The sequence below is a fragment of the Ixodes scapularis genome, unplaced genomic scaffold (genome assembly GCF_016920785.2).
Source record: "Ixodes scapularis isolate PalLabHiFi unplaced genomic scaffold, ASM1692078v2 PGA_scaffold5__190_contigs__length_132052651, whole genome shotgun sequence".
Classification (NCBI taxonomy): Eukaryota; Metazoa; Arthropoda; class Arachnida; order Ixodida; family Ixodidae; genus Ixodes; species Ixodes scapularis.
The window spans coordinates 75,965,636-75,987,414 of record NW_024609880.1 but is presented as its reverse complement, the minus strand read 5'-3'; the positions used below and the strand labels follow the sequence as shown (position 1 = coordinate 75,987,414).

Here is a 21,779-nt window from a genome sequence, read left to right as displayed (position 1 = left end):
AAATGTGACTTCTATGTTTCCTACTTTCAAACTGCTGTAGCTCGGCACCGGTATGCCCTAGAATGATGATCATACTCACATTGGAAAGAGCATTTCTTCACAGTTTCAGTACATTAAACATTTTTGTTCGAGACTAAACAGTATTCGGGAGAACACCATAGAGCTCCAGCTTTCACATGGAAGAGGCTATGCACATGGTCAAGAATCAAAAAGCCCGGTCTGATTGAAGAGAAAACTAACTAAAACCAACTTTTTTTTATAGAAAGTCACGTGGTTTCGTCTGCTTCGTGTTTCAACGATGCTTGCCCGGTCCATAATTGCTGACGTTGGTTCGTGTATTGCAAGCCTACCCGATTCCTCACTCGTTTCACAATCAATGTTCACATGCCAACAACAAAATGGCACTCGAAGAAAGCGTTTTGAGCGTGGACTCACTCAGCAAAGACATGCAGGAGATTAGATGTAAGCAGAAGGCACTGCCCGGTGCCTTCTGCTTATACCCAATCTCTTTGGGTGCCTTTTAGTTGCCACCACCACCAGAAAAATCAAATGCAGGGGTGTGGAAACTTTAAATAGGTTTTTCCCAGTTTCACTTTTTGCAGCAACTTTCGTTTAGGAAATCTATTGTTTCAATGAATCACCGAATTTATTCTTCGCTGTGGATGTTTCTAAACTGAAATTTAATGAGGAATGTTGCTAGATATTTATTTTTCTATTTAAATAAAGTTTCTGTCGCCAAAAAATAGAGTTTTGATGAGGAAAAAATGCTCCATTATGTGGAATGCTTATCAAATTTACGTTTTGCATTAAAAAAAACATGGATTTTAAGGTAAAAAATAGATAGCCACACTCCCTATATGTTCTAGTTAAGGCTGAAGCTTAGAGATGCTCAATGTTCTCAGCAATTTTATATGATTGATTTCCTTGCCAAGTGAGGCGACTTATATCAATAGCTGTATACTTCCTCCTGTAGCTTACCGGAAAATTGTCCTACGGAGATGAAACGTCATACAGTGTGTTTAGGCAATGAGATGATAGATTCTCCAATTTTCATCAATGTTGAGCAACTGGTTTGAAATGCGACACTTGAAGGTGGTGTCACCCCATAAAGGGAAGCTGAAGCGGTTGTAAATACAAGAAAAAACACCCAATCCTAGTTAATTAGACCCCAGTCACCACAAATATTATATTCGTTTGATCATTTTATGCGCGGACTAACTGGAAAAGCTCCTTCAAAGTAGCGCTGAAGCCACGCCCCTCCAAAGCAGAGGGAAAGGAGACAGAGGAGAAAGCTCGTCAGCCGACGTCACGAAAGGTCCGGCTGGGGGACCCCGCCACAGCTGGCCGTGCTTCCCTCATAGACTGCTCTACTGACTTTTTGGGTCGTCATCGTTCTGCCGCTGTATAATAGCTCTTGCTTTTATCCGTTGACTGGTCGTGGTATCGCTTGATGTGTTGATTGTTCTCTTGTTTATTCACGGGTTTGCGGAATTCTCGTGGCACCGAAGCAACCGACTTAGACTTTTGCACAATGCCTTACTCGTGTGTAGCCATCGGCTTGCACGAGCAGCGCTTGTCGCAGTCGTTCTTCCAGCTTACCACCCTTTTCACTCCGACACCGAGATTTCAAAGGAATGGGTTCCCGCTAAGTAAACGGACGAGTTTGAGCAAGTGCATTGTTTTATGTTCGGAACGCGTTCTGGACGGCGCGTATGAAAGCAATGTATGTATGAGTTTGAGTCTGAACAATGCTTGCCTGAACTCGACACTTTGCCGACCATCTTTAAAGGTAAGAAGGCAATTCAGCACATTAAAAGGCACACGCGAAGAGGAGACAAAACAAGGTAGGAATTATAGGCAGGCTGATTTAGAAAGAAGCAGTTACGTGATTAGTTGTGTGCAGCGTACTGGAAAAGCTGCAATCATGTAGTCAAATAATGGGCTTCCACTGTCTCTTTTGTGTTAACCACCTTATATTAGTGTTCTATATTTGGTTTCCTGTTATATCGTTGAAGTGACCATATTTTCCAAACCGACTCCACTATCCAAGATAATTTTCTTTTGTGTTTTAATCTACTCCACTACCCAGCCGCTTGGGAGGGGAGGGCTTTTTGTAATAACTGGTCATGCAATTCATCAAGCGACTTTCACGTTACAACTTTGTTTTGTTACAGTTGTTGATATTATTTGAGGTCACACATTTTTTAAACGTAAACATAAATTTTGTTAAGTTACTCTTCCGTAGGTACATAGTCTAGTTCTTGTTGTACAAGTTACGCAGTGTTTTCCGTATAAATTTTGTGTGTCATGCAATGGTTCTTTGTGCTGTAGAAGTGCGATCGGACGATGGTAATACTTGGTGGTAGTCTAACGCAGTCAACAAATTTTGGGAGAAGTATGTGAAGCAGGGTGTCTAGCAAATCATTATTTTGAAATTCCCTGACTTTTCCAGGTTTTCCCTAACAATTTCAGGTGAAATTCCCTGACCACTCAGATGCGTTTAGTAAATATGAAAGATCATTACAACAGAAGGCACTGAGCATTGAGCACTGTGAGTATAATTTTGCACGTGCTTAATCACACTTGCATATTCCGACGGGTTCGTCCAGTCTGAATTAAACGAGCACTTTCTTGCCGCCGACACTCTCAGTGAAGAAACCACTTCCGGAAACAGAATGAAAATGCGACGCTCAACCACACACACGACAATAACCGAATAGCAGCACGGCTGCCGGATGCACACTTTTGGATTTGGATTGTATTGGTGTCTCCGTCTTTCCCATTTGTTACTAAATCGAGTGGCTCTAACTGGATCTAGCCTAGTGACACGCCCTCAATCCAATCCTATTCAATCCGAGGCTTAGACTGGATGTGTCGGCTGTTCTCTTTGCACCGGGTAGCACACTCTACATCGGTTGAGCAGAGCCTGCGCTCCGCTCTAAGCAGAATGTATTGCCTATTTTTCTTCTCCCAAGTACTCACGTCTTTGCTCAGGGCACTCGATGGCGTTTCCGGCTCATTTTCCCTGGCTGGACTCGTTTTTTGACCATATCCCTGACAATTCCCTGATTTTTCCCGGTAATTAAAATTTCCCTGATAATTCCCGGTTTAACCGGTCGCTAGACACCCTGGTGGAGGTAGAGGCCCCAACCCAGAAGCTTTTACAAATTCGACTTCAAATTGAGGGCTGCCGGGCACACATCTCCACTTTTTCTAAAGCAATAAATGTGTAATAATTGACGACAAACATAAAATGCAGCAGAGGGTACCAGAGGGTATCAGAAGGAAATTGAGGGCTGCAGCAGAGGGTATCAGAAGGATGGACCTTCTACGCAGTTATGCGCATAGTACGCAAGTACATCGCAGTGGCAGAACAGCGACCCTGTCTCATTACTCATGTCATCTCAGTAAAAGCTCTCCCATCGCCCAAAGCTGATTATACTATCACTTCAAACCTCACGTGTCCAGCAGCTGCCAAGCATGAAGGACGATGTGTGCCGAATTCTTGTCCTCTGACAACCGTTTTGGGGAGGGTCACACTAATCCGGCCTGACGCATCCCGTCAAAAGCACTTAGTTTATTGTCAACGTTTTACGTTACTATAAGCAGCAGTCAGTATGTTCTTGAACGTATAAACCCGGCCATGTTGCTTGGCACAAGCAGTTCCTCGTGGCTGCCCATATTATTGTGGGGGACATTTTTCTGCTTTGCGAACGACTGGAACGCACACTTTGTCACGTCGAGGGTCCTCTGAACACATACCCCTTTCAAATACTCCAAAAAATTTAGAAAAATTCGAAGCCGAACCAGATCTACAAGAGCAGAAGCCTCAGCATCCGACTGCTTCCGCAAGCGACGGAGCAAGCGAGAATCAAGACGGTTCTTTTACGACTTAGTGACGCGTCACGCATGACTAGCCAATGGCGTGCCACGGTGGCGATCGCTTCTGTTTTCTTCACTTTTTTTCGCTTTTAGTGATTAGTTTGGGTCAAACGGTTGTGATATTTGGACTTAGCAGGCACAAACACGTCAAAATCAACCATAAGCTCACTTTTTTAAAAGCTCTTAAGCTTCCCTTTAAAGGGACCCTCTAATCATATTTAAGCATCTACTTTTTTTGCGGTGCCCACGTCTCTTGGGGTTCGGGCAAGCCAACGGGCACAGAGAGAGTATTTAAATATCAGTGCGTCATATTTTAACCGAATGACGCGGAAACCTCCTCCTCCTCCACCTACGGGGGCGACCCGCGGTATCAAAAGCACGCGACATGCGACGTCTTAGGTCCTGGGCTTACTATTGGTAAGAGCCGCTAAAAACTTCTTTTTAGTCGAAATACAAAATATAAGTGGTGCAAACCGGTATTTATAAAAGTAGTTTTTGTTCAGTATTAAACAAATGCAGTCTATAAAGTACGGAAACAAAAAATGACCCGTCGACATACCCGCCACCAAGCGGTGGAAAAGGCGGCGCATACTAGAAAGGTGTAGCGGGATCAGGCGTCGACGACCGGCGAGCATAGAAAGGTCCCGGATGTATGTGGTGGCGCTGCGGTCGAGGAGCCGACCGGTTCCGAGTGTTCCGAAGGCCTTCGCAAGCAGGTTTGTCATGCAATTTCGCCGTTTGGCGGTATGGCAGCGCGAAGTGGCTCCCGTTCTGAATTGATCTTTACCCCATGTTTGCTGTTGTTTGTGGCTAATGAAGTGTCATGCCGAATTAGTGTTTAATCGCGGAGCAAATGCAATGCGAGTCGCCCTGGCTGCCCGCTTCATACAGCCTATCCAGAACATGCTCTAGTGGTGCCCTCTCGCGCCGTCGACACAAAGTGCGGCTGCCGTGAGCGCTCGCTGAGCTTACTACCCCTCCTTTAGTTCCCGGCCACTCAAGCAACCAAGGATGTCATGAAGGAGGTTATTTTTTGCTTGTTTTTGTAATCTTAATCTAAAGCGAGATTCGAGAAAAGAAGAGTTTCTTTAAGTTACTACGTTCAGTGCACTCAGGTTCGGTGCAAATTAAAAACCAGTAAAAAAACCCTTGCAGGGCCCCTTTAAAGGTACTTTACAAGAAAGTTAACCATTTCTTTGAACATGTTACAGGAAACAATGACGATCTAAGAACACTATTATTGTAGGGAGTTTCCCTCATCTTTAAAAAGTATTTTTCTTCAAGATGAGATCTAATTGGTGGTAGCATACATCTAAAGCCAAGTGCTTTTGGTCCTTACCAAAAGAGTGTAAAAAAATGTCAAATTATATAAGACGTCAAATACATGCAAACCTTCAAATTACCAATTTTTCTACAACTATTTCCTTGCACCGGGCACTAAAAATGCACTTCTGAATAAACAAAAAAAAGTCTATAATAAAGTATAATATCAAGTAAACGGTGCTGAATTCACAGGCAGACTGAAAAGAACATCTCACTTCCAACCAAAGTATGTTGCACAATTCCCATTCACGTTGGTAAACTGTGTGCAGAACACAGGGCCACCAATACAACACGAAATGCATTTTGTGCCAATTAGTTACAAGTCCTACCATCTAACTTCCAAAGAGGAAAAAGAACCAGCGAATGTCACCTGCAGAAGCAAGGCAAGCTGAATGCGTAGCCCGGTCGAGGATAGCGACGAGGTCTCGAGCAAGGCAGCCTTCCGTCTTGGATGCCACATCACGGATGGAAAATTTTCCCTCCAGGTGGGGCCTCATCTGCACCAGGCTCCTTAACATGTCCTCTCGCTCCACCTGATAAAGACAGAAGTGTTATTCACAATGATACTTAGAAAGCGAGGAGTGATTATGCACCAAAAATGGCAATTTGTTTCATCAGTGCAGAAAGTGGGGAGTGATTATGCACCAAAAATGACAATTTGTTTCTTCAATGCAGAAAGCGGGGAGTAATTATGCACCAAAAATGGCAACCTTTTTCTCCGATGCTGAAAGCGGGGAGTGATTATGCACCAAAAATGGCAATTTGTTTCTTCAATGCAGAAAGCGGGGAATGATTATGCACCAAAAATGGCAATTTGTTTCTTCAATACAGAAAGTGGAGAGTGATTATGCACCGAAAATGGCAATTTGTTTCTCCAATGCAGAGGGGAAGCTTTGCCAGTGCAGTACTGTCTACTATGTTCACTGCTAAGCTCACAGGGAAGTGCAACTATGCATTCCTTGGAACCCCCAACTGCCGCTTTTGGACCATGTGATTACACCCCCCCAAATATGCCTGCGGAGGGCGGCATCGGGCAAATAAATTCCAGCGACTGATTGGTCATGCGGGCATGCAGCTTCCATCGTCCAGTCAGCACGGGGTACACGACTGCTAATCTGGTGTCTTTAATCCAAAGCATGCTGTAGTGGTATGAATTGAAGAATTGTTCCATTCCCGTAATCGCAAGAAATTGAGTCTTTTGTAATACCGATACTCAATTGAACATTATAAACCGAATGCAAAGCGTGCATAGACTACTCTTTACAGGGCTCAAATTCCTAGACCTTGTAGCATAGGTGTTCTCCTCAAAAGCACTACTCGGCATAACCACGCAACCTATTCTGATGACATTTGCAGAGATTAAGTACAATTAAAAAAAGCTGGTGAGAATCACCAAGTCAGAAAAAAAAGGAAGGCATCAAAGCACCTGCCTTGTTTGGGGGCTGGATGTTGAGAGCAGTGTAGAAAATGTGATTTCCATGGCTTGCTGTGAGCCTGGAGTGGAAAGATTCCCACGAACGACCAGTGACAATCACAGCCGTTCTGGAGCAAGACTTGCGCAGAAGGGCCAAGGTGCGAAGAAACACTGCATAGGAAACGAAAGTCAGTGTAAACAGCACTGGTCCTTATGTTTCACTGCCATAAATCTGTTAAAATTAGTGTTTCTAAAGTTTTGGCAATCTGCCCTAAACATTTCAAGGATTACATCTCTACCTCATATGCTCCCTCTTTACTCCAATGTATATTTAAAGACATTAACGGACCATTGTAAGCTCCTTGATGCTATTAATTTCATGAGGTTGTGCCATCCTATGAATAGCACACGTTGAATGAAGGTTTTCTAATTGACCGTATTTTTCGTTTTTGACGTAGAACTACGTCTTCCTCCGCACATGGAAGGCGATGCAAAGTGGCGAGTCCATATCACAAAAACTTGGCACGGAAGTGGCATCTCTCGTGTCTCAAGGTGTACACCAATGATGTGGCAAACATTCTGTCGCATCAGTCACGGTGGCGCCTTCAGCTCCTTTCATCCGTGTGTGTGCTTCTTTCCCAAAAAGAAAAAACTTTGTATCGTGAGTTTGAAATGCCCAAAAATGCGCCCAGGTTTCCTTCATCGACTCCGCTTGCAATAACGCATATGAGCCTCAGAGATGGCGATGCGGGGGCTGCAAAATTGCCTCTACTGGATTCCGAGCAGTGTTGTACAGAACGGCGTTCCAAGGAACGACATTCCTGAAACGCGTTCCTTTTAGGAGGAACGAAAGAATGCCGCCGTTCCATTTTGCGTCGGTGGAACTGGAATGGGAACTCGTTCCGTTGTTACGGAAACGGAAGAAGGAACGGTGTTCCTTTTATTTCTTCCAAAGGGGTAATTTTTATTTTAATTCTAAGAAGTGAATTTTAAAAAGAGTATAAAAACAATACATTTGTAAAGAGCAGGGTCTTTAACTTCTTTATTACTTATGGGGTCCTCGCTTGGTAACAGTCGGCTGCAGAAGAGGTAGTGGACATTGAATCTCTTTTCAGTGCCCAAGACTGCCATACAGAAATGAAAACATTAAGTCGAAGGAAAAGACAGAAAACGGGACATGTCAAACTCAGCTACTTTTTTTGCTTCCACGAATCCCCATACACTCAGAAATCTAAGACCGACTACAGCCATCACTGAACTTCCACAAAAGAGACCTACATTTACACTTAAAGAAAAAGGTTACCAGGCATCGAACATACCCTTGTATCCCGAACATTAGCTGGATGCAAAAAAAATTAACCTTCATTCCCTTTTCTTTTTTACCACCTTCAAACTGAACAATGAATCCAACCTTCATGAAGAAGAACTGGTAGTTTTCAAGACCGACCTTCCAAATTCAAAAGTCCTACCCTCTTTTCCACTTGCTCATATAACGGACAGCAACATCGAGAAGCAACTGTTGTTAAGTTTGAACAAGGAACTTTGGTAAATTAAAACAAGTGAGGTTCTTGTAAAACGCTCATACAATGTGGGGTAACAGTACACTTGGCTAGTCTGAATCGCCCATCATACACATAAATATGACAACACGCTGAGATTTTTAAAAGTGAATGTATCAACAAATGAAACCTTGCTTCTGCTTGTTTTCTTCTCCGGTGTCCTTCCATCACGGCATTCAAATTCGTATGTTGCCATTTGATGGGATAGACAAAAAAAAAAAGCTTTGTTTGATCTAATTAATTATGGTAATTACCAAAAGACAAATGTAACGTATATGTAACGATACATTTCATTTTTAAAATTGTAACGGGAACAAGTTCCTTTCTCACAGATGGAACTTGTAATGAAAACGCGTCCCAAAAATCAAAAGGAACGAGGAACGAGCTTCCGTTCCTTTTTTTGAGGAACGTATACAACACTGATTCCGAGCCACGGGCATTCACTTCTTGCGCACCTACCATCGTCATGCAACACGAGCCAGTGGACGTATCTCCAGCTGCCACAAACAACACATCTGGGACGGGTGGACAAGGCACGGCGGCCTCTCATATATCAATCCCCTCTCCCTTCTTGTGCCACCCACACATAGTTCTATGCAAATTTATGCAGCACGGAATACCTATGCACTGACCAATTTTTAATTATGCAGTTCAGTACTATAATGTTAGAATAAATCGATAACCCCCTCCTTTGAGTGGAGCGTAACTTGCAACCTCTGATTAACTGATGGGATCAGTTAACCACAGAAATTATTGAAAGTAAAGCAACTGCACAGCAGAAAAAAATTGTGTCAGCGCTTCTTTATTGGTATTTTCCGAGAGAGTTGATGTATCTAGAAATGTAGAGGTGACGTCCGCAGGTGCTGCAAGAGGCTTTTATGTATATGTGTTTTTATATATCTTGTTTTGCTGGTACATATTCCACAGACCTGACAATACATACTTCAGCTGCAAGTTAGCACTGTGTGTGTTCTATTGCCTTCCATGTTGTCTTTTCTGCGCGTTATACTAAACTAATAATAATAATGCTGCGTGTATGTTTATACAGCCGGAAGTTAGTCAGCCTCAGTCAGCTGGGATCCTTAACATGCATCACGCAGTAGTGATACATGACCGCATGCCGGTAAGATGCTCATCCAGATCAAAACGGGCGAGGTGGGGATTGAACTGATTATCATTTTGGACATTTTATAACACTACGTTACTTGCCCTTCTACACGATGCACAATGTCGCTAAACATTATCTATCGTTACAATGAAAGAGCACCATGCAACAACGGCTTCGGCATTGGCAGGGAACAGCAGTGCGTTGTGCAAATTTTAGGAATTTATATCAGTATTGAGATCTCACCTTTAGAAATTGTAATTGATCACTCAGTACAGCCCCCATTTTGGCTTTGCTTGCATCTGTTCTACAGCGTATTTTAATATATTTTGGATGTACTGTCGTGTCACTGTAGATGAAGGGGCAACATGACCTCATCAGGCATATATAGCCTTTATTCGTGTCCCCGAATAAAGTGTACTACTTGTCTCAAATAAATTGTCTCGTGCATCTTGTATGTATCTCACCGTCAGCCATCTTGTCAAAGTAGCTGGCAGTGGGGCTGTTCTCCTGCTCGGGTCCGGCCAGGCTGCCCACAACGGCGTCCAGGTCGTCGAACAAAAGGACAGAGGGCTCCCTGAAGACACACTCTGCCACGAGTCGCTCCCAGTCCTTAGAAACCTTTTCAGCTCGTTTACCTTCAAAAAAAGAAGCAAACACCACTGGCAAGACCGCCTTACCAGAAAGTTTGAAGCTTTGTGTTGTCCGTCTCGGTTTTATTTATGCTCCCGGGTTACCGTGTCACTAATGAACCAGCTTGCCAGCGCACTTTCTTTATCCTCAGTGACACTCAAGGCTGGTTCACGAGCTTGCGCTTGAGTGCAACACTTGTGCAATCTATGAGGTGGCCCGGGAACATTTTCGACCAGCGTATAACTAGAGTGAAGGTTTTGTGGCATTTGTGAGATCATATCTGCACACGGTGTATGAGAAATGGTTGCTCATGCCATTGTCAGGATTATTTTGAGCACCTAGTAAATGAGCTATGCGTGAAAGATTAGGAAATATATATAGTTAGAAATGTTCCAGGACTACCCAATAGATGACGTAAGTGTGCTATCTCGTCTTAAGCAGCTGCAATGCACTCGTTCACACTGAAATACAAATGAGTGAACCAGCCTTGAGTTGCAATCTGTTTACGTCCTGGAATGCAGGGAATCCACAAGCCAGGAAAGTTAAAGATGAGGCATGGCATTTTTTTCTCGAACGGTAGAGAGCACTGCAAATACGGTCACCCCAACAGGTGAAGCTCGAGCTTTGACCTTGGAGCTGCAAAGGCCACACATTGACTGGGATTTGGTACTGACATGCTTACATACATCTCAGTGATTGGCATTGAGAACACTCCACATTCAAGGGCCGGGTGCGTGAAAGAAAACCGTGATTTGCTCACTGTGAAAATAAACTATACATCCGCGAACGCTCTGTCTCCATCCAAATGATGCGCTAGCGGTCGCGACCAGGCGCCACAGTTTCAGAACTTAACTTAACGTTATCCGATCCATAAGTTGTAAGCAATTCTCAGGAATTTTCAACGAGGACATGGCAAACAACACAGCCTGTGTATACATGAAGGTGAATGGCATCTGCTACCAGGGACGCATCACCTTTCCTCATTTGCAATTTCCAGAAAGTGCTAACAACTTTTCAATTAGATGATCATAAGTTCTGAAACTCCGGTCAAATCCACTAGTGCTACATTTTAGGCAGAGTCTGGGCATCATCTGACACATAGCTTATTGTTGTGTCAAGAAAAACATGGTTCTCTTCTCTCCCGAACATCCGATACATACCTATCAGCTGGGAAAATGTAAAAAAAAGGCAAGCTGTTGCATAACTTCCGTAATTTGTTTGAGGCCTTTTAAAAGTCTCAGGTGAAATAGAGAGCACCCATCACGCATCTTCAAGCGCTATTCCTTCACAGACATACAATATTCGGAAACATTCATTCACAAGATCCAAGTATTTTACAACAAATGCGGCCCATAAAGACACCTTTGCAGTGAGTAACATATTTCCACATGCATGACCGAGAAGGAACCCTTCTTTGTAATCTACAAAATTTGTGTTTATTCTTACCCCCAGTGTAAAAGATAAGGAAGAACAAACATCGAGAAAGCAGCAGCGAGCGACAGTGCGTCAGCGTGACAGCTTGCTAGCGCGAGAGTGAATGAGTCGGAAAGACTGCGGTGGGCTTTTTATCTGCTACACTCAGCATCTCAAACATTCGACTTAAGGGGGGACACTGGCTAGAGGCTGAACTTTTGAACTATTCAAGTGATTGGAATGAAATTAGCAGGGGAGATTTAACTTCAAATGTAGGTGTACTGTGCAAACTTTCAGCTCTCTAGGGCAACTTTGCATACCTGCATAAGAAGATGTGTCACTCTTCGTTAAGAAATCTATGATATGCAAAGGAAGCTATTACGCACCATTTTAAGTGCTTGAGTATAAAGTGGGGGATATGGGACTTCGGGGTATCTAGTTTTTATAACTTAAATGTAAATATTTCAGGAACAGTAATTACCTCAAAATATGAGATGCATATCTGTCCTATGTCAATTTTTGAAAATATAGTTTCTTCTCAATGAGGACTTTAATGTAAAACAAAATAAAGTAGATAGCCCGATTCCCCAGTAAATTTCAGTTCAGAAACATCTTGATTGTGGTATCAGAATAATTTTACCTTCGAACAAAAGATTCCTTCGTATGAAATTTGCAGCAAAAAGTGGAACTGAGAAAAAAGCATTCAAACATTGAACTCCTTTACTTTGTTACTGGGTGATTTCAGATAAGATCGACCAAATGATGGCTAGTCGACATTTTCAAATCGACTGATGTTTTTATATGTTATTGTCTAGTGTCTGGTATGAACGAATCCAAACTTAGTTTTGACTAGAAAAAATACTTGGGGACAGGAAAAATCGTAAGGCATGAGGTGGTGGACAGTTGCATTAACGCGCACTGATGGAGGGGGCCCGTTTGAGAGTGAATAACTAAAGCGATAACATTAGGAGAACTCTAATACGTTTTAGGCGCAAACTATGGGTATAGCTTGCTTGTAATATAAAGTAATCATATTTATTTAAAATTTATTTATTTTTCTAAAAATTGACAAACATGCCTGCTCGAACGACAAATGGCAAACTTTGGAGGTCTGTATCTCATAAAATAATTTAATCATTACGATATAATTTGCAGATATTATTCTACCAATATATAGCTAATATTTAAAAAATAACTAAGGTATCCGTGTGATACAATAGTTGGGATATATTTAGTCAAACATGGAAAAAAAATCAAACAAAGAAAAATTCCGATGCAAATAAAAAAAAAACACCACCCTCGATTTTTTTTAAATTTAGGTAACCTGTTATACTCTATTTCGGCATTCATTTCCATTAAAAACATGTTGCATCATTTTATTGAGAAAGAAGATACAACTCCCCAAATTAGGGTCCTTTTTCAAAGCCTACACTTAGCAGTGTTTTATACAAGAACTGACTCTGAGTTCCAGTTTCATGAAACCAACACACATCTTTTATATATTTTTATTCAGATGAGGCCAATGATAACTAAAGAAATCGTTCACACACTTAAATTAAGGAGAAACTACTGTGTACAAAGAGGTATCACATTACGGACTAGTGATCCGAGAAAAGATCATGCAGCCATCGGCCACTAGGAACTTTGTTTACTTTATTCTCCTGCGACACTATATGCTATTCCCTCTTCCGCTCTACCTTCATCTCTCTCTCTCTCTCTCTCATATATATCCCTGATATATATCCAGAACAAAAACATGTTCAAGCATTCCCTTTCTGCGTTGTAGTGTTCTGTGGCTAGCAAAAATCATTTCCTCGCTAAGCTCACGATTATGGCAAAATAGTTGCCGGAAACCGCAGACGACACTCGTCGCTAGTTCTGGCAAAACGGCCGATACAATCTTTTTTTCGCATTTCCCCGCTCGCTGTCAAGGACAAGGGGGTTCGCTTCAACCAGCAAAACATGGCCACTGACGCCTGTTTACTGAGCAGTCATGCCTGTCGCCATCTCACTCGCTGGCGTCACGGGCGATAATATCGGGCACAAAGGGGCACACCAACCGGCAGCATTATCCCCAAATACTCGAGCCTCGCGTAAATACATAGAGTGTAAACGCTGTCGCCATGTTATCATAGTAAGACCACCCCCCCCCTCCCCCAACGGGGGACTGCAGTACGCGACGGCGTACTAACACAACGGCGACGATATCGACATCGCGGGCTCCGAATTTTCCCATAGTTCTACTCCACGGGCATTTCTCGAAACGCTTGATATTGTGTACGCCCGCCTGGAAGGATTTCAGGCGCGTAGTTAAGATAAGGCGGTTCTCCGCGGCAAAAGAAAGCAATTTCACAAAAGCTTAAAAGCGGCGGCGACGCGTGTGCGGTGTAGACCGTTTTGGTGTAGACAGGGTGTGTGTGTTCTCGTTGTTGAAACCAGCCGGCGATAAGGCACTGCAGGCGGTAGCTCAGTACAGCAGGGGCTAATCCGAGTGACCATCAACGTAACCCCACCGCCAACCCCTCGCGAACCGGTCGCCGACATGGCTCAGGCTGTGTCATGAACCACGTGGTAGAAGCTCGGGTGCTTTCATATCAGCGCGTGGAGGGACGACAGTGCGATTCCGGAAAGTCTTTTTCGAAGGCCGCTGACCACAATTTTTTGTCTGGAGACTTTCCCTCTTTCTTCCTTTGACGTGGATCAAGCTTTGCCGACAGCCTCAGTTGTGACCTCTCTTTTCAAATGTATGTTTGCAGTGAGTGAGCTCCTCAGCCTCGGACTTGTCACTTGTGCACCGAGTAGTTCTTTCACTTGGCAATTATATGCCATCAGTTGGGGTTTAATTTCTATTATTTATGTATACATTATGAAGACGTCCTGGAGCTCCGAACGAGTGTTTTGTGCAGATTACTTTTGCAAACACAAAAAGACTATACCAAAGCAGCGGAATTTTCGAAGTGTTGGCGAGTTGGACCTAAACTCGTTGAAGCAAATTCTTCCGCCTGACTGTTCCACCAAAGTGAGTGCGACGGACTACCTGTGCTACCATTGCTTCATGCACATCACTAACGAGATCTCGATGCAAAGCTCAGAGCAGTGCCCTGACATATTTGTGCCAGCTGAAGAAGCAATTGAAGATCTAAATCGCAGCATACTACCTACAGATGTGTCGCCGCTGAGACAACCAAGCGTAGTAAGAAGTCGGGACAGGCCTGCCTATGTCAAGAGAAAGCAGACAGAACTGGAGCAGGTTGCTGTCGAGAATATACGCTCAAGGCTACGTATTGCGTACGACAGGGACGCACCATCGGGGTCGTCCGAACCAACATGCTCCACATGCACTGAGTGGGTGGACAACTTTCGGCAGGCCTTTGAAACCGCCACCTCTCTCCGGGAACGTTGTCAACTGCTTACACTCCTGCCGTCAACACTGACGAAGAATGAGGTTCAAAAGATGATTCCACAGGCCTCAATGTACCTCATCAGTAAATCCCGAAAACTCAAGGAAAAGCATGGCGTGTGGTATGAGCCGGATCCTTACACGAGGTGCAAGGTGAGCCCTGAGAACCTGTCTGCTGCCCTAGAGTACTTCACGAAAGACGAGCTACAATGTTCGCGCCAAAGTCCCAACCAGAAGGACGTCATCTCTGTCATGCTCAACGGAGAGAAAACGTTTGTGCCAAAGTGCTTCATGACACGCTCAATACGAGAGGCCTTCCGTATATACAAAGACAAGCATCCCGATTCCGGCGTTGGGCTAACGAAATTTTATTCGTTGCGCCCTAGATCGGTCCAATGTATTCCACACCAGAAAGTGTGCGTTTGTGTGCGCTGCGCCAATTATGATCTTTGTATTGCCGCTCTAGAGAATGTTACAGGCTCAACATTCAACACTGGTGAAATGAACTCGGCATTTCTGTGCGACCCAGCAACAGAACTGTGCCTTCAAGGAGACTGTGATCACTGCCCAAAAGGCCAGTTTCTTACACTCCAGGAACTTGATATCCCGGAGGATGAAGAGATTGTGCTTGCAACATGGGAGTCCGGCGACCTTGTGAAAAAAACTTTGGAACTTGAGACTTTCCTAAAAGTCATCCAAGTGACGGTTGGAAGTTGGGTACTTCACAACCATATCCGGCAAACGCAAGGTAAAGCAATCTACGATGAAAAACAGTGCATGCAACGCGGGAGCATTGTCTTTTATTTTGACTTCGCTGAACACTGGACCATCGTGCTTCCTGACGAAGTGCAAGCATATCACTGGAAAAAAAAAACAAGTTTCGATATTTACATGTGTAGTGACGACAAGAAAATCTACAAACAGCTTTGCCATCATCAGTGAGGACCTGTGTCACGACGCCGCTCACGCTTGCTTGGCTCTAGAAAAAGTGAAGGAGTGGGTTGAAGACAACGTTGCGGTATACTCGTACGTGACGTAAGTAAGTGACGGCGCCGCCAGTCATTTCAAGAATCGCTACCAGCTTCACCAATTTGCAAAGGACGATTGCCCACAAACCCAGTGGTTATTTTCTGCATCTGGACATGGGAAAAATGCATGTGACGGAGTTGGCAGACTCGTGAAGCACCAGGCCACGCTAAACAACCTGAGAGAACGTTCAGTAAGCGCAATTCAGACGGCCAGGACAATGGTGAGCATTCTATCAAAGAAACTGAAAGGCGTGCATCTTGTATATCTGGACGAAAATGAGGTTGTTCGGTATCGTGAACAAAAAAAAAAAAAGAAGAGTGGCTGACGGTGCGCGCCTTCCCTGGCATTCAGTCTTGGCACGCGTGGCGGCTCAGCAAGTCATCAACAGAAGGGACCTGTGACGTATATGTAGCACGGACAGTCGGATCTGCTTGGAAGCAACTTTATTCAATGGGTACAGCGAGGAAAACCTTAGCGTAAAGTGCCGAATTTGATTTCCCAATGACTGCTCATTTTGAATGCAGGGACATCTTATTTATCACATTTTTCTTCACGGGGTATTTAACCTACTGTTTTTGTTGGTGGTTACTAATAATTTTTATCTGATCACTATAAAAAAATCCCAAAATGTTATCCTCGAGCAGGATAAAATATATCGGCTTGCCACGATTCATTCATACACCGAGAGCATCGAAGCTGCTCCAGTTAGGCACTATGGCATCCGTCACCTGAAATTGTTTGTAATCGTAAATACACAGCCAACCTAAATATCTTACTATTATATCTTTGTTTTTGTGTGTGGAAGTAAAGTTATTTATTTTACTCTAGATGTAAAATATACCGGAAGGTACAACTTCACACTGCATCATCTTTTCTCAAATCATTAGTCTCTAATATGATACCACTTTGTACGCTTATGTAAAATGCTGTATATAGTTTCTCCTCCCTTTTACTGTGTGACCGATCGCTCTTTTTATCAATGACCTCATCTGAATAAATGTATATAAAAGATTTGTGCAAGTTTCATGAAACTGGAACTCAGAGTCACTTCTTGTATAGGACACTGCTAAGTGTAGGCTTTGAAAAAGGATCCTACTTTGGGGAGTTGTTTCTTCTTTCACAGTGCAATGATGCAACATGTTTTTAATAGAAATGAATGCCGAAATAGAGTATAACAGGGTACCCAAATTTTAAAAAAATCGAAGGTGGTGTTTTTTTTTTATTCGCATTGGAATTTTTCTTTGTTTGATTTTTTTCCCATGTTTGCCTAAATATATTGTAACTATTGTGTCACTCAGATACCTTATTTATTTTTTCAATAATAGCCATATATTAGTAAAATAATGTCTGCAAGTTATGTAATAATAATTAAATTATTTCATGAGATACAGATTTCCAAAGTTTGCCATTTGTCGTTCGAGCAGGCATGTTTGGCAATTTTTAGAAAACTAAATAAATTTTTAATAAATATTATTACTTTATATTACAAGCAAGTTGTACCCATAGTTTGTTTGTAAAAAGTTTTAAAATTCTCCTAATTTTATTGTTTTAATTATTCACTTTCAAACTTCCATCAGTGCGCGTTATTGCAACGGTCCACCTCTCCCTGCCTTACGATTTTTTCTTGTCTCCAAATTTTTTTTCTGGTCAAAACTAAGTGTGGATTCGTTTATACCAGACATTAGACAATGTCATATAAAAACATCAGTTGATTTAAAAATGTCGACCAGCCACCCTTTGGTCGATCTTATCTGAAATCACCCTACCGCCTCACAATATGTTGAAAATATTTTATATCAACGTAAATATTTGTTGCATGGTTATGAAATTTAGTGTAAGGGCGTATAATTAGTTTCTAAAACTGAAAACCTCAAAATTGAAAAATGAATTTTTTTTTAAAAATTTTGAAGCTCAGGCCCATGTCCCCCCTTAAAAAGTTTGGGCGTGAGCTATGGCGAGACTGATTATGAAAGGACATTCAGGCCTCCTTATCTTTTATACTCAGGGTAAGAATAAACACAAATCTTCTAGATGTACCAAGAAGCGTTTCTTCTCGGGCATGCACGCGGCAATATTAGTTTGTCCAGGCAAAAGCCCACAATGTTCAACTTACGAAGGAATAGCGTGCAAGTAAGTGCAATAATGTCGCATGTCCGATTGGAAGGATATGCCCATAGAAGAACAATAAAAATTAATGGATCAAATGAACACAGAGAGAGCTGCAGCTGGCTCCAAGTATAGTTACCGCTAAGCGACGCGCAGTCTACGGTCTGCACGTGGGCAAAGGCGGGGGAGTCTGCCATGCGCTGTGCGAGAGCTCGAGCCAGGGTAGATTTGCCGCTGCCTCGCTGACCGGTTACAAGGAGCACAGCCCCCGAGAGCTGCTGATCGCCTCGAAGCTGCTGGGCAAGGGGCGTTGCCTGAAGCAACAGCTCCAGAAAGGTCAGCGCTTGCTGGTGCAGGTGCCCCACACCGCTGAAAAAAGATGACTCGGATCTCTTCGTTTGTCCTAATACATAGTATCCACATTCACTGTATGTAACTCAATCGAGTTAAAAGATGCTGTTACAATAAATGCCTACAAAAAAGAAGATAATTGAATCTTGCTAAGAGGGTAACAGCATGTAAATCATTGTCCACTTTACTTTCTCTCACCTTAACGTAACCGCAAAGGCTAGAAGCACAAGCTATTTGCGTTCAATTGCGCCTTATTTGCAGGAACACTTGTGCAGCGGGAGTAACGGTCAAAGCTACCCGCTTGGGCTTGTAGCCGTTGCGGTTAGTCTCTGTTAAGCTGAGGTGAAGTATAGTGCTAGTCTGTTTCCTTTTAAAAAAACATTACGGGTGAGAGGTACACGATGCCCCAGCAGCTTGCACACTGGAAAGTATCTCTTTCTCTGCTCGCACGATCATGAGATATATGCTATCTGTTTTCAACTTTGATTTAGTAACCTACCAACTACCAAACCAACAACCATATCAAAATAAAAAACTTCATTTACCTCACCTGATGGATTTTCAGCAAAGCTTCTGTCTGCACCCCTTTCTGTCTTTAAAAGAACACTGACAGGGTATTTACGCTCGCCAAGGTTTTTATTTTTACGTGACATATGAGAGCTCAACTACCCAGAACACAATTTGCGGCTCAAAATTTGTTTTCTTTCTACCCGAAAACCGCCGATCAAGAACTGGCCCATTTCAGTCGCGCTCACTCTCTTCTCCGTGGTCATGTACCATTTTCTATGGCTTAGACACAGCCACCAAAAATAATAAAAGTCGTGGGTCATCGAAGGCACAAACTCGATACTAAAATGAGACAAAAGATATGATACCCATTTTCTGTGGCTTCTAAGAGACTGCAAATATGTTGATTGGAAAAAAAAAAGTTGTACAGCCACGTGACTTGTGGTAACTTTCTCCTCTGTAAGTATTTTGCTACAGAGTCATGTATATTCTTAATAAAGTAAAAAAACACAACTGCTCAAAACTGAAACAGAAACATGTGCACAGAGGCTCGGAGGAGTGCATTGCCAGAAGTCATGTGGCTATCACTGCCAACGAGGATGTTGCTTGAACCATCTGTCGTGCAATTGTTTCGCACTTATATCCCTTCCTCTCGCTATTCTGTGTTTGAAGATCGATTGGCCGGTACCACAAACCGCAGTTCCTGAGTAGCGGTCCCACGTCCGCCGCAATGTTGGTCTGTCATGCGCCGCTATTGCGTCCTCCAGGCCGCGGTGCGTTGCCATATCGAGAATCACGTGTACATCTACTTCCTGTGATCTGTGCAACAATTTTTCTTTATCAACATATTTGCAGCTTCTTTCTAGAAACAAAAAAAAGGGGGTTCATATTTTTTTGTATTTTTAATATTGAATGTGTGCCTCAGATGACCCACGAACTTGAATATATTTGGTACACATCAGTTTGAATGGCACGTGACGTGGAAAAGAGAGCGAGCGCACCTGAAACTGGTCAATTCTCGACCAGCGGTTTTTGGGAGGAAAAGACGCCAATTTCGTGCCGCAAATCGTGTTCTGGATAGTTTGGCTCTCATAGGTCATGTTCAAATAAAAAGATTACAGGAGGAAACTTAACACTGCTTACGTGTAGGAAGGCGAGAGCATTATAGTCTGCGGGAGAAACGTTTTCAAACAATATTTTTATGTGTATTAAAGTTTAAGACGTATAAGACAACGTCCTAGAGATCGACGCCAAGTATGGCGTCGATCTCTAGGACGTCGGATGACATTGAGGATGACAACCTCAATGTTGGATGACATTGAGGATGACAACAAGGACGGCATCGAGAACAATCTCTCCGACGACCTCGAGGACGACGTCGAGAACGAAACCTAGAGGAGGACACTTAGGGAGGCTGTGGAGTATTTGCAGGGGCAGCCACGTTTGCCTGCGGAAGCCATTGTAGAGGTAGACGCTACTGCCGATGCCGAGGCCGTAGATGTAGACGCAGTCGCCTCACAGTCTATTGCACGAAGCACACAACGAGCACAGATGAAGCTGGAAGTGCACCTTTTGTACATGATGTTCAGGTGGTGACATCATGCTCCCACACTTGAGCGTGAGCAGTGCGTGCTTGATGACATATTTTTATGGCCATCTTTAGGACACAATGACGCCACTCTTTTGTGTAATGTGACAAGTAAGGTCGTTCTAGAGGTCTAGGATGACCTCTAGGATGTCCTCAAGGATGTCACCAAGGACGGCGTCGTCCGTGAGCATACGAATAAGTGGTGCATGCTGCTTACTAGTATTTTTATGGCCATATATGTCGCTTTTTCGCTCAATGGTACAAGTAAGGCTTTAGCCTTAAAACACTGGCATGCATAAGTACCCTGTCAGCGTCCCTTTAATTTAGTATTTTATCATGATGCCATCGTTATTGTGGTGTTCTTTATGTTCAATATTTTTTCACCATGGTTTTCGTAAAGCTCTAGCTTTTCTTTAAATCATATCATCTTTTTTACTCTGCACGTGTGTACACATCACGCCTACTACGGAACAGAGCAAACAAATACGATCGTAGGAGTCACCTGAAAAAGGGTGACACCTAAGCTTTCTTTTTGTGAAAGGACTCTCCTCTTCTGCAACAAAACACCCAATTTCTTTACTGCAAAAAGTGTTGCTCAATGTTTTGTAAACCTCATTTTCATTCCTTAAACTTTGACCTCACGCATGCATGTTGCAATGGAGAATCAGTAATTTAGCTTAATGATTTGGTCATCACTTGACATAACAAAATTGTTCTCCTATGGCTCTATGGTTTTGTTAGAGTAATGAGCATCCGCTCGAAGGAAGGCATAAAATGATCAATTTTATTCAGCAATTTTGCTCTGTATTGAAAAAAGAAACTTGGAGAGCTTGGTTGTATCGCATAAAAACAGTAAAATTTTTACAGTCGAAGTTCACGTTTCTTTTATACCTTCTTTTCTATGTCAATCAGTCTGCTTCTAACTTAAGTTGAGGAGATGAACATGGCAAACTATACACCTTTCCAAAAAACACTCGACCCCAGGGGCAGCAAACCGTTTTCGAGACCAGTCACTGAGTTTGAGGCTAGACTCTCACCGGCGTCCCTCCTAACCCTAACCGAGTGGACTGTGATTTCAATAGACGCAGCCTGCGTAGGTGCAGTTTCAAACGCTGCTGGCAGCTAAAATCTCGTCTTTTCCCGCTATATTTTGTGTTTCATGGTACATGTATTTTCCCGGAGACATTGAGAAAGCGTTGTGCCACATTTGAAAAAAACACAAAAAGCAAAAAAAAACAAAAAAAACCTTAACTATTTTTGTTGAGTACGCGCGCGACAGAACGAATGCGACTGGAATGTAGAGTACTAGTCTTTTTTTTTTTTCTTACGATAAGTTTTGACGGCGTTGCGGGATTCGCCGCATGTGAAACGACAAAGCGCTTTGCTGTCAAAAATAAATTGCAACAGAAGAGGGCCGAAAGGCATGCATTTTTCACGCTCACAAATAACGTGTTTACCGATGGACAGGA

At 43.0% G+C, this 21,779-nt stretch overlaps 1 protein-coding gene across 1 annotated transcript in view; it reads right to left on the bottom strand.

The window, feature by feature from the left end:
* Positions 1 to 21,779, bottom strand: part of LOC8031705 (peroxisome biogenesis factor 1) — a 76,016-nt gene that overhangs the window by 47,955 nt on the left and 6,282 nt on the right. Inside the window, exons 8-11 of the mRNA XM_040205722.2 lie at positions 18,004 to 18,233; positions 9,751 to 9,921; positions 6,636 to 6,790; positions 5,576 to 5,738 (exon numbers count right to left, since the gene is read on the bottom strand). Coding sequence (XP_040061656.1) covers positions 5,576 to 5,738; positions 6,636 to 6,790; positions 9,751 to 9,921; positions 18,004 to 18,233 — 719 coding nt within the window. The remainder of the gene's footprint in view (positions 1 to 5,575; positions 5,739 to 6,635; positions 6,791 to 9,750; positions 9,922 to 18,003; positions 18,234 to 21,779) is intronic.